Genomic DNA, 13,755 nt, shown 5'->3' on the forward strand with positions numbered 1-13,755 from the left:
CACCGAACAGAATAACATGAATACGTTTCATTATGCCGAAAATGGCGTAAAACATAAAGATTAGAATATACAAAACTATAATTTTGCCTGTGGTTCTGTATGGGTGTGAAACTTTGTCTCTGACATTAAGGGAGGAACATATACTGAGGGTGTTTGAGAACAGGGTGCTGAGGAGAATATTTGGACCGAATAGAGATGAAGTGACAGGAGGTTTGAGGAAACTGCATAATGAGGACCTTCATAACTTGTACTCTTCTCCAAGTATAATTAGAATGATCAAGTCAAGGAGGATGAGATGGGCAGGGCGTATAGAACGAATGGGGTAAAGAGGAATGCGTATAGGATATTGGTGGGAAAACCATAAGGAAAGAGACCATTTGGGAGACACAAGTCGTAGATGGATGGATAATATTAAAATTTATCTTCGAGAGATAGGATGTGAGTGGTATGAACTGGATGATCTGGCCCAGAATATGGACCAGTGGAGACCTCTTGTGAAAACGTTAATGAACCATCGGGTTACATAAAATGTTGGGAAGTTCTAGAATAGGTACACAACTGGCAGCTTCTTAAGGTGGCCTCAGTTCCACGAAGTTAGTTGTGCCGAATATGAGGAACTTACGTCTCTCGCTTGTGACATACGTTTTCTCCTGTTAACTCTGCAACACTCAGCACCGTCCCTACTGCGAGCAGCAGTGTTGCAAGGGCCAGGGGTGTCATAGCAGCGGCCTCGTTATGCATCCGTCATCCTAACAACTGCTCTGCCCTCTGTGACCCTGCAATATCGAAGTGAACACATTTTGCTTCGTCATAATACAATAAACACGCTGAAAATTATTGTCTTGTAACACGTGACACCGTGTATGCTGATAGTTTTACCACCGTTTTGGAGGAATCTGCTGCCTCCATCTTCAGGGTATAAGGGTTGTGTGTTCTACAATTACGATTGAGTCATCAAGTTATACCGAAAAATTGGGAATGATTTATTGTATTACACCTTCTGCCACTGTTTTCAGGGCAGAAGAGTCAGTACTATTTCTTGAAGATGAAAGCAGCAGGTTCCTCCGAAACGATGGTTAGAACCTACCAGATTATACGGCAGCGCCATAGCTCACAAGCGGTTAGTCGCTGGCCTCCCACCGCGGCGGCCCGGGTTCGATCCCGTGTCTGGTCAAATAGGATTTGTGGTGGACAAAGTGACGCTGGGACGGGTTTTCTCCGAGCACTTCAGTTTCTCCTGCCAATCTTCATTCCACCAAATTATCCATCATCATAATCACTCGGGGCAGGCTACAATAGGCCAATCAGTGGCCGCCGTGCCGAGTGGACCCAGTTGGACTCCACCCTCCACTAAGCGAATTAAAAAAAATATATTTTTTACCTGATTATACGGCGTCACATCGCACAACGCCGTAATCTTCATGGACATCGCTGTGAGAATTTCAAATCTCAAATTATATGCAGTTTACACGCCCTGTGGGGTTTGAGGATTTCATTGTAGTCTTCTGGGTTAGTACAGCGTGTAGTATGTTAGGTGCAAATGTATCGGAGAAAAATTCCGCCTACATTTTCAGGTTAACGTCGCTGCGCTGGCGTCTATACACGGCATCATAGCCCATAAGGCCACAGCGCCGACATCCAGTGCCGTGAAAACCTCGAGTTAGTTGCGAGTGCGCGCCTGCCGCTATATTTGCGAAATGAGTTGATCGGACATTGGCAGCTTCCCGAATATGGTAATTCTTGACGGCGATAAATATATGTAAAACTTAAGTACCCGTTTAATATACTGTATTATGTAGCATATTTCATCTGAGGGCGGAAACAGACCCCATTGTCCAAAACGTTGTGTTCTTTCGGAATACCAAACAATGTACGACGTCCTGAAACTTAGTAATCCCAAATCAAATTATTGTCACGTGCGTGTGTGTGACTGTAGACGGGGTTTGGGTTAGTAATTGTATTTATTGACCACCTTAACACACAACTCGTAAATACAAGCAGGTACAGCCCCACCGTTAATCTACGCACTTCACAAATGACCACAGCACCCGCTAGGACTTCCCCAGCCTGTTGTCTTCACTAGCCATTCCCTGGCAACGGCTTCTAACAGCGGGGATTCTTCAGCTTCTCGCTCTCAGATCCTCTCTTCACAGCCTTGCTTATAACATCTCGGCATAGACCACCCCGTTTTCATTGTACTAGTCCAACTGTTGTATTATTAAGAATCTGCTGGATAGAAACTGGATCGTGTTTACCGCGCTGTTGCCCAGAAACGGCCTCTGTTTACAGAGTCACTGCTTAGCGACGGGTCTACATGCCACATTATTTACTTTGCTAAAATTTTGTTCCAGCAAACTGTTAGTGGCACAAAGAATGATGCAAGACATTTTAAAGTTACTCCTGTGACGGATTAAGCACCACGCGATGAAGACACATGTGGGGAAAAGGAGGTATAGCTCCACCATTTTTAACCTCGATACTAGATGGAGGTAAATGGTAAGCTTTACGTCCCGGCTGTTTCACTCCTAGCGAGAGAATTTAGGGTACCCACTGGATAAGAGGCTGGGTGAGACCAGAAGCAGTCTGGGCGCTGTGGAGAAGGGGGGATTACCTGCTATGTATGAAGAGGCCTCAGTATGTTTAAAATACGTATTTTTTGCATATTAATGCTGACGTAAGATTCATTCTGTGTAGCAGGATGTTGTAAGGTTCGATATATCGTATCATTATTTCAGGCAGACTCGAATTTGCGAAACAGAGTTCTCTTGTGTATATAATTTGATGTACTTCATAGCAAATGGTACAGTGTATTGTAATGTGTGGGTTTACTTGATGACACACTTCGTGACTAGGCGGGACACCCCAGTCCGCTGTGAAATTTTGGTTTGCAGGTTGGGTCATGTGGTAGTATATTTGGGTGACCTGGTAGTAGATGCCGCTGAAAGAAGGTATTGTAGGGGTGCTGGGCGTGGTTTATACTAACCTGCAGGCCGTTCATTTTGGGCCTGTCACTTGCAGCAGTGCAACACAGAAATATTTACCCTCATTAAGGTCCTTTAAGTAACAGTTCATTTAAATTATTTTTGTTTAATAATTTTAGGGGTTTTTGCTGTCAGAGCTGGACTACACGGTGTAAATTGGAAGGTTGATAGATGGATGATAAATCGGAAATGATTCGGATGAAAACTGTCATAGCCCAATGGATGTATAATGGAGGCATTTGGCTGGGGGACTGAAGAAAACCATGGAAAATCATACACAGGATAACAGGTCTCAGGGCCGAGATTTGAACTAAATACCTCCCGAATATGAGCCTCGAGCGCGACTGCCACGTTAACCCGCTCGGGATTCTGTTGACACTATGAATACGAGTAAGTCAGAAATACACGGAGTGTCCAGGATCCGTTAGGACTCTCTCTTCTCTCTCTCTCTCCCCCCCCCCTTGCAGTGCCATCTGTTGGCGAGTTGTGGCGTTAAGATTCTTGAAGTTTCAGCTGTGGCTGTGTATAATTTCAAAGCGCAAGCATCGCTGCATCATGTGTTCTGACCTTGAATGTAACAGTACTGTTCTGACGCTCGTCGGAAAATGGCGGTTGAACAGAGAGCCAACATCGAATTTTGTTTGAAATTAGCCAAGACAGCCGGAGAAGCGTACGAAATGATGAAAAGTGTGTACGGTTGTGGTTGTTTGAGTCGCTCGAACATTTTTCGATGGTATGCCATATTTCGTGACGGCAGGGAGGACATTGAAGACGCTCCACGTGCATCAAAGCCGAGAACAAGTCGCACTGAAGAAAATGTGGAAAAAGTGACCGAAATCCTTTCATCAGACAGATGTGTTTCGCAAGACTCATCGAGGAGCTTTTGAGAATACCAAAAAGTACTGTGCATCAAATTTTGACCGAGGATTAGGGCAAACGGGAGGTCTGTGCGCGGTTTGTACCGCACGCGCTGTCAGGCAATGAAAAACATGCCAGAGTGGAACACTGCAAAGACATGTTACGGTCGGCCCAAAGTGATACAAAATTTACAAAATCTATTGTTACTGGTGACGAGACATGGCGTTCTCAATATGAGCCTCTCACAAAGCGGCACAGTGCAGCGTGGTTGAGCCCAAAGAAGCCGAAACCAAAGAAAGTGCGCATGCAAAAGAGTCGAGTAAAGACACTGCTAACCGTTTTCTTCGATTCCAAAGGAATCATTCACAAGGAATTTCTGGCAGAAGGTGAAACAGTGAATTCTGATTATTATCTTGGAGTCCTCAATCGTTTGTGGGCGAGAATTCTTCGAATTCGACCTGAATATCGAGGGCAAGGTTCCTGGTCGCTCCTCCACGACAGTTCCCCACCCCACAAATCGAACGGGGGGGGGGTGGAGGTATAGCTCCATCATTCTTGACCTCGGCACTAGATGGATGTGAGTGATCAGCTTTACGCCTCGGCTGCTTTACCCCCGAGGGAAGAGCCCCCGGTATCCATTGGAGAGGACGTTGGGTGGGCCCAGAACCGGTCTGGACGCTGTTGAGAAGAGAAAAACTTTACAGTGCCAGGAATCGAACCCAGCCTATAGACCTTTGCTATACCGACTGAGCTATCTCGACTCGATCACCAGCTTCATAGATGTTATAATTAACTAGCATAGAAATGACCGCCTCTGTGGTCTAGTGGTCAGAGTTCCTACCTACAGATCCAGAGGTCCGGGTTCGATTCCCGGTGCTACCAGATTTTTGGCCGCGCCATAGCTCAATCGGTTAGTCGCTGGCTTCCCACCCCGGCGGCCCGGGTTGGATCCCGCGGTCTGGTCAAGTGGGATTTGTGGTGGACAAAGTGGCGCTGGGGCGGGTTTTCTCCGAGTGTTTCGGTTTCCCCTGCCAATCTTCATTCCACCAAATTCTCCATCATAATCACCCGGGGCAGGCTACAATAGGCCAATCAATGGCCGCCGTGCCGAGTGGACCTAGCTGGACTCCACCCCCCCCCCAAGCGAATTAAAAAAAAAAGAAAACTAGCATAGAGCCCGTTGAAATTTCAACTGGAACCAGTAATAAATGCCTAACTTAAGTAAATCGAAAAGTTCTGCAAAGAAAGCTGTTAGGTACGATGTAGAGTGAACTCGACATAAAGATAATAGGCACCAAGTAGCGCTGCTATCTAGAGGATTTTGGGGGTAGATGGAGGTAGATGGACACTACTATAATGCCTAAGCATATGGTCAGCAGCTGCCATCTTCTATCATATTCGTAACTGCTTCCTAAACAGCGGGAGCACAGCGTCTCTTAGCCATTTATGTGGCACATTTTTGTCTTGAATACAGGGATTTTTAACGAAGTTACAAGAAAAAATTCAGGGAATATGAGGTTTGAGGCTTTCACAGCGAGAATTATGCTTATTGCAAACTTCTGGGATGTGATGGCGTTTAGTTTGTTGCTGTTAATAATGTTTCGGACGAACTTGTCGCCTCCGTGTTCAGGATGCAGGAGTAAGGCCAGTGTGTGAAAGAGCGGTATAGAGTTACCCCCAGCTTACTCTGTTACACTCAGGCTGGAGGTACCATCTTCCTTCTCAAGACGTTGGTAGCGGTTTACCAAACTACATGGCGTCCGAAATGCTGGAATTTATTTCCAAGACTTCACGGTGTCACAATACGATAAAAGGTTACAATATGGACTATAACTGCATTGAAAACTTTAATTTTTTAAGTGGGCTGAGGAAACTGTTGGAAGCTAAGAATAAAATCATCATTAATGCAGGTCATGTGGACTTTTTAAGGCAGTTACCACTGATACCACTCTGCCTTACAGCCCATGTGGGCCTTGGCCGCTTTTTCAGTTTTTTAATCAATACACAGTCGGTAGGACCTCTTGGACAGGAATCAGCCCGTCGCAAGGCCGTTACCTACGCACAGAATAAAACAGAATAAACGTACGCAGACATCCATGCCTCGAGTGGGATTCGAACTCACGATCCCAGTGTTCGAGCGGGCGAAGACGGTTCATGCCTTAGACCCCGCGGCCACTGTGATCTGTCGTGAGGTCCAAAACTAACAATAATAATTCAGTTCAGTTCTTTATTATTTACGTGTTGAGTCAACAGGTACACAAGGCCAGTTGCAGACACAGCACAGGTACAGGACAAACTTAACATAAAGACAAGAGACAAATTGCAGGCACACACTGGAGAAAGGAAACACATTAATACAGAAAAAAGCGAACAGACAAAAACAGAACTGAAAAATACACAAAGAACGCAAGAATTAAGAACTACATAACACAAGAATATTAAACAAATATTATTAACAAATGCCGGTCACGGTAGCCTGGCGGTCTAAAGCATGTACTGTCTCCGCTCGCTCGGAAGCCGGGGTCGTGGGTTCGGTTCCCACTCAAGGCATGGATGTTTGGTGTGTGTATGCGTTTATTCAGTGTTTGTGTTGTCCTGTGTTTGGGTAGAGGCCTTTCAATGAGCTGATCACTCGTCCAAGGAGTCCTGCCATCTGTAAAATGATATGAAACTGAAAAATCAGAGGCCAGGGCCCAAGGGGGCTGTAGAGACAGTCACAAGAAATTATTAACAATTTTAGGTAGAAGATTATAGAATGTGATTGCGAGAAAAACGGTCCAATTTTGCAAATATATTGAGATCTTTACCCACCGGGTTGGCAGCACAGGCGCCCCGAGCAGAAGTACAGTGTTTATTAGCGGGACAAGCACCATACTTCGATAAATTCCTACAATTTCGAATAATAATGTTAAAAGCGGGCTTCAAGAAACTCTTATAAACAAGGATTTTTATGAAAATGAAGGCAGATCCATCTGCCGGTAGAATTAGTACCCTTCCGCGAACCTGCGCATGCGCGTACTGAGTCACGTCCAGCGCCATTACGGCCATGTGTTAGAGGCTCTTAGGGACTTTTAGGGGCCGGTTTCCATACACTAAGGGACTTGCTACCCAAGCTACCCAACATGTGACCTTAGCAACAAGTCTTGTCACATGTTTCGTGCCATATGGAGTTCTGTTTTACCAGGCAGATTCGTTTTTTTGCTACTATCCAGTGTGTCCTCCCCACCGTTACGTCATGTAAGCATCCCACTGCATCATTTCCATACTCAAGTAAACGGATGGCATTCCGTCTTTGGCATCTTCAGGATTGTTTGTTTAACGACGCTGTCAGTAGGTCACACGACATGAATTGGAAAGGATATGGGTGGAAATGGCCGTAGCCTGTTTTTATGTGATATCCCGGAGCTTGCCTTTAGGGACTGAGGAAAACCACGGAAAACCTACCGAGCAGGTCAGATCAAGCGATAATGCTTCTGACCTCAATTTGGGAAATTTCCAGTTCGAATATTGGGCACTGATCTTCTAAGGCTTCTCATGTTTGTCTTCAATCCGTCCAGGAAAATTTTGTGATTAAGTTATCCTGGGACGAATTAATTAAGAACCATGCCATGGAGAGACATGGCGGTATGGAGGTATAGCTCCACCATTCTTAACCTTCCCCTGCTGAGAATCGAACCTCGGCCGTCCAACCTGTAGCCCATTGCTATACTGACAGAGATATGCCAACTCCTGACTTCATTATAACGAAGAAAAATGTTAATCAAGTCAACAGTAACCTCTCAAAGCCCGAAATTCATTTAAGTAATGTAGATTCAGGCGTACCTCACAGGAAACACATTACATCTCCGCTATAAAGCCCAACCGGATAATGCTGTTTAGAGAAACAGTCGCTGTTTATTGTGAGACCCATACGGAACACACAAATACACTGTGTGGGCAGAATGCAGAGTTCAGTCCGTACCTCGATGAATGCAGAGTTTTAGTATGTTAAAGCACTTGGTACATTTAATAACCACTGGGCTTGAAAGGACTGCCAAAATTACTATATTTCTATAACCCCAAATGTCAGAGAGACTTTGTAAAACCCAGAAGTAGATGGAAAGATTTGTTATAAAACATCTGAAAATTGCAGTGCGTTTGTGCAATAGCTTCCAATACTTGAAAAGGCAGAACAATGTAACTTCTGGTAGCTTACTAATGGGAATGCAGTAGCTATAAGGGTCAGTAATTTAAGGTTCAAATACATGTCTGACAGGGTTTACAGTGTTAAGCAGGACTTAACAGTGGTTTCAGTGACAGTGAGTATTATCTGTGAAGTCACAGATGTTAACGAGGAATAATAGAAATTCAGCCTACCTGTATTCACGGCAACTTAGCTTATTCCACCGTCGAGATGTGCCCTTTTTTCAGTGACGAAAGTCCGACATTGCAACATAATCTTCACACAACAAGTAGTAGTTGTTGGCAGAAAAATCAGGTCACTTGGGTTTAAAAGTTATTCAAAATGTCACTTTGTACAGGAGTAGGGAAAATAAGTGGAACTTTATAACAAAAAGCGAAACCGTCCTCGCCCGACGTCTAAAGATGTCACACAGACCTTCAGGCCTCATCCACAGTCAGTTCTGTTTCCTCCCCCCCCCCCGAGCTCTGGTTCCCCTCTCTGCCGTTCCACCGACTCATTCAGTAATTTGTCCCTAGCTTAGAATTTAATGAAGGATGCGTTTCCGGCCGGACAGCAACAATCCGTCCTGCTCCTTCTCATGGAACAGATCCACGCTGAAATATCACCTGACGCCATAGGGCACAGTCATTCTTGGGAAGCTGATAGTTACACAGTTAGGAAAGCAATTCTTCTCTGACGGCTCGTATTTGTGTTCATAGGAGCCCACTGTCCTGAACAACACGAGTGCAGTACACATTCTCCCATCCTATTTCCTTAAGCCTCTTTTTAATATTTTCCTACCATCTAGTCCTGTGTCTCCCAAGCGTTGCCTTGCTTCTGTTTTTTTCGACACAGATTTTGTATTTTTTTCTTCACGCTTGCTACATATTTTCCATACTTAACGCTGGTTTGATCATAGTAACCACTTCCTCACACTTAGGTCGAAAAATTCCCCTCAACACCTTTTTCAAACACCTTCAATTTATGTCTCTACCTTGATGTGAGAGACAAGGTTTCACACCCATACGAAATAGCGTCCTGAATCTCTATAAGTACAAAGTGGCGTAATTGCTTGAAGCAGGGCACGAATATTCTGTTTGCTTTAACATGCTAAAACTATGCCTTCTGCCCACACAGTGTATTTATGTGTTCCGTATGGTTCTCACAATAAACAGCGATTATTTCCCTAAACAGCATTAATCGGTTGGGCTTTGTAGGGGAGACGTAATGTGTTTCCTGTGAATTACGGACTGAACTCTGCATTCTGCTCACACAGTGTATTTATGTGTTCCGTATGGTTCTCACAGTAAACAGAGACTGTTTCCCTAAACAGCATTAACCGGTTGGGCTTTGTAGCGGAGAAGTAATGTGTTTCCTGTGAGGCACGAACTGAACTCTGCATTCTGCCCACACAGTGTATTTATGTGTTCCATATGGTTCTCACAATAAACAGCGACTGTTTCCCTAAACAGCATTAACCGGTTGGGGTTTGTAGCGCAGACGTAATGTGTAACTTCGGTTACGTAGTAGCGAAGTTCTCAAAAATCACAACAGAGGAACTACTGAAGACATCGATTCACATGTTTCTGTTACAATGGCTACACCAACACAATAGAAAGGACGTTTTCACAACAGAGAAATCAACTGTTCGATTCCGTGTCCCCTATTCCGTACGCCAAGAGCTACCTCAGCAGGCTTACTGGAGGTTAATGGACATCAGATACCAGGAGACAAAACACGACAAAGACAGAAGAAATGAGAAGCGAAGTCTTTATTTTATGTGGTATAGTTACAGCACCCTTCAGAATGTTATTATTGATCGTGGTTGAGAGGTGTTATAGTTACTGCAAGATTCCGTAAAACTAATTGAACTTGCGCCTGGTGAATACCCAGTAAATCGGATCATCTAATCCGGAACCCATTAATTACTTGTCGCGTTACCAGGGTAGCTGACAGCACTTATTATTATTGGGTGAGGGGGTAAAGACGCTATTCATTTGTTTGTAGATGTAATTTCGTTTTCAAGATTACGGTCCTCTGTGACCAGACGCCATGTAGGTTGTTAGATGGGAACAGACGTTTCGGAGAAACCATCTCTTACGTTCAAGGTCATCTGGGCTATGAGACATTATAGTTTGAAGAGATAAGTGCCTGATTCCAGTGTAGAAATGTCGACTCGTGGGTTATGATGAATGAATGTATAAGGGGTGGCCTTGGCCCTTGCACCGCGACCACAGTTATGATACTAGCCTTGTAGGATTGTTCCAAGTGCTGTCTGAACGGCGGCTCCCTTACAACTGAACTACTCAGAGTTAAGAGTTACTTTACGACTGGCGGTTTACCGCCTATCAGTTCATCTTGGCGGCAAGCCCCTTGAGACTCACGACCAGCATTTTTTTTTCAACTGAATACTTTCTTCCATAGTCCTTATGTAACATTGTCTCTGAATAGAAAAAGAGTCTGTAGTTTACAGTTGCTGCTGGCCCTCGCCAGCGCAGTCATTCTCAGGTCCGATTCCCGCGGGACTCGTGACCACATTTTACTCTCTCAGATTCGAGATTCCCCCAACCTGGAGGTCTATAATTTTCAATGAATGCATCCTGTTGTGTATCACATATTATTTATTGTTATTGATGTTGTTTTGTGACGGTATTCAGTAAGTGATCATTTAAGATTTTAACTTGTATTGTAATTTATATTTGTATTCACTCATATCGTTTTATTCCATTGTATATACTTGGAAGGTTAGCACTAGGACTTATATTTAACATGAAATTCCATAACAAAATGTTTAAAGTATTTGCCTGATGATGGCCTTATTGAAGGCCGAAACATGTAGCGAAGGTATATTCTATAGCTGCTTACAATTATTATTGATGTTTTGTGACGGTATTGAGTAATAAATAATCTATGTTCCCTTATTTATATCTCCCAGGAACAGGGCGGTCCTGTTATACCCCCAGGCACTGGGTTCCCTTTTCGTCCCCTCCACGACTTCAGCGATTGTAGCTTCAGTTATCCTCCTTATTATCCGTTTGCACGGACCGATTAGAAACCACCGATTGCAACAGTATTTTTGTTTGCATGCGTATCCTCTGCAGCGGGAACGTATCTACCGAGCCGTTGCCTAGAAACGGCTCTACACACTACAATATGCTGTTCACAGATTTGTAAAACCAGAAGTCTGTGCGATAGGAAAGTATGCTTTAAATGGTTTTGTTTGATTTTGCCTCAGAAAGGCGCAACGCTGTACCGGAAACAGAACGCCCCGTTTGCAGGTAGTAGCGAATACTGACACGAGTAGCGCTGTATGTTAGACTGTGACGTAACAGTACGTTGCCTTATGGCTGTCTGCTATGTCTCGGAGCAACACATGGCGACACTTATTTTGTGGCAATTTTTCTCCTCACCCACCGGATCTACGAAGCAGAAAACAGCCATCTTTGACATTCTAATGTCATCAGCAGTTGCGGTCGCCGCAGTGACGCTATGACTCAATACCGCAACGTAAGTAAATTTAAAAGTGATGAATGTGGCAACCCAGGAAGTGACCTCAGAGCTTAATATAACTTATTTTCTCGAGAATACTCATGTTTCTCCCTTAATCCAATGTGTTGTCTACACATTGTTACCGACGTTTCGGAGGAACGTGCAATGAAGAGTCAGTAAATCGGTCTCAAATTGATGCAAAACGTAAAAAATATGTCATATTCGAACTAGAAAAAAAAACATTTATTTCTCGACGTATCCTTCCACAACACTGATGCGCTTGTCCCATCACTTTACCAGTGCGTCGAACTCTTGGACTCATGCATACTGCGGTATGCGGCAGGGGCGTGAAGCTGACCACAGACCTTCGCCTGGTGTCAAAGTCAATGGTACGGCATGTCAGTAGTTAGTTAGTTAGTTAATTATTGGAGAGGGTGGGTTTCCCCATGCACTTAGACCTGTCTTGGTCCATTGTGCTTCCCTCTGTGATATTCTACCAGTCTCTATATCCTACCGGTACTGGTGCTTACCATCAGTCCCGCCCAGCCAGCGAGATCGGCCTCTACTAGCTGAGTGGTATCTTTAATGCTTCCCCCATCTACCAGAGGTGTTAGAGACTACTGTTGGGCGGGAAACGTCCGTAATTTTGCTCAGTGGCCTCCTTTGGAGACATGAGGTTCTTTTACTTGCCGTAAAGCTACGACACGGGACCCACGGCTTAAAGTCCCTCCCGGAGGACTTGTTCCCCGAATTTTTCCGCCCTTAAAATTCCACGACCTCCGCCGGGTTTGAACCCGCGTACCTTGAGTCACGAGGTGGGAACGTTACCCCTAGACTACGGAGGCCGCTTCGGCATGTCAATAACTCTCAAGTATGATCACAGCTCAGCTCTATAGGCTTGATGGAGATGCAGCGATGGAAATCGCTTGAGACCCTCCCACTGTCTCTCGCATTGATTTATTTAACGACGTTTTCAATAGCTTGCATCAGGCCTATAACCTTATAACTTTCGATTATGCGATAATTAAAGAGTAATGAATTGGAAAGGTTGTTGAAGGAAGCGGTCGTGGCCTGATTTAAGGCATTTCTATCTACATTTTCCTGGAGAGACTAAGGAAGCCTCCTAGAATCTCCAGTGGAGATTTGAACCTGGGAACCCCATAATATAAGGTAGAATTTTACCTAATTCGTCGTTGCATTTCTGTGTGCGTGACTGGTCACACTGCATGCGTTTGGACGGCGATAATTGGAGAAAATTACGTAATTGGCAGCTTCATATGTTGTAATCTTTAGTAAGAAACGACATTTATGGATATATGTTCTAAGCTCAACCTCTTCTCGCTGCAACAGTGACCAGTCCAGTGCAGGACTTGTCTGGACGAGAGGCTTGCTGTCGTTGGCGAGCACAGGCCTACTCCCTGCTTGGAGATAAGCTTTATCTTGTCCTTGTGCTTGAGCAATGAATCTTCACCCGCCTGACGACCCGAGACCCGAAACATTGTAGAAAGTCTGCCGTGTGTCTATCCGTGGTTAGGTTAGGCTGATTGGCGTTTTATTTAAACGGAGACAAAAACAACATGGAACTCCGCTAGTGTGGCTCTCCACTAAGGAATTTCTTGTAGAAAATATAGTCATAATCCTACTACCACTACTACTACTGCTGCTGCTGATTATGATGATAATAGTATCGCATGATTTTAGTGACCGCACATAGACTGGGTTTGAATTGGTAATCGGATTTATTGTACTCTTTGATACAGTGCATGGCTGCACTTTACAAATCACTATTACACACACTAGTGTCCACATTCACATGTTCACTAGCCGTTGCTCGGTAGCGGCTTCCAACGTTGGACGTTCCTTTGCTGTGGGTTCCCGAACAGTCTCCGTACCTCAGCAACCAGCTTCTCACAGCAACAGCTCACAACAACTGAACCTCAGCAGTTCTCTAACACACTCACTCATTCACCAACCAACTGACTCACTGGAACAGGTCAAAGTCAGAACCAAAATTATGTTACGACCGACGGTCAACCCGTCAGTCTGTCTTGGCGTCAAGCTCCTATCTGGGGCCCAAGATCAGATCTTTGTTGCTGTCAGACAGTTGCGGGTTTGTTGATGTGACGCGTCCTCTCTGACGAGAAGACTGGTTTGTCGTTTACAATTGGTGCTGACCCTCGCCAGCGCAGTCATTTTCGGGTCCGAGTCCCTCTGTTGTATATTTGCTTATTTCGCGGTCGTTGCCTAGCACCTGAAGTATATGTA

General features: G+C 44.6%; 1 protein-coding gene across 1 annotated transcript in view; it reads right to left on the reverse strand.

Annotated features, from left to right (window-relative positions):
- The window catches only part of LOC111865331, a 36,568-nt gene extending 28,133 nt beyond the window's left edge, over window positions 1–8,435 (reverse strand). The window contains exons 1-2 of the mRNA XM_033751781.1: window positions 8,196–8,435; window positions 623–776 (exon numbers count right to left, since the gene is read on the reverse strand). Of these exons, the coding sequence (XP_033607672.1) occupies window positions 623–741 (119 nt within the window). The 5' untranslated portion in view covers window positions 742–776; window positions 8,196–8,435. The remainder of the gene's footprint in view (window positions 1–622; window positions 777–8,195) is intronic.
- Window positions 8,436–13,755: the final 5,320 nt, after the last annotated feature.

Source organism: Cryptotermes secundus, unplaced genomic scaffold, assembly GCF_002891405.2.
Source record: "Cryptotermes secundus unplaced genomic scaffold, Csec_1.0 scaffold17, whole genome shotgun sequence".
NCBI lineage: Eukaryota > Metazoa > Arthropoda > Insecta > Blattodea > Kalotermitidae > Cryptotermes > Cryptotermes secundus.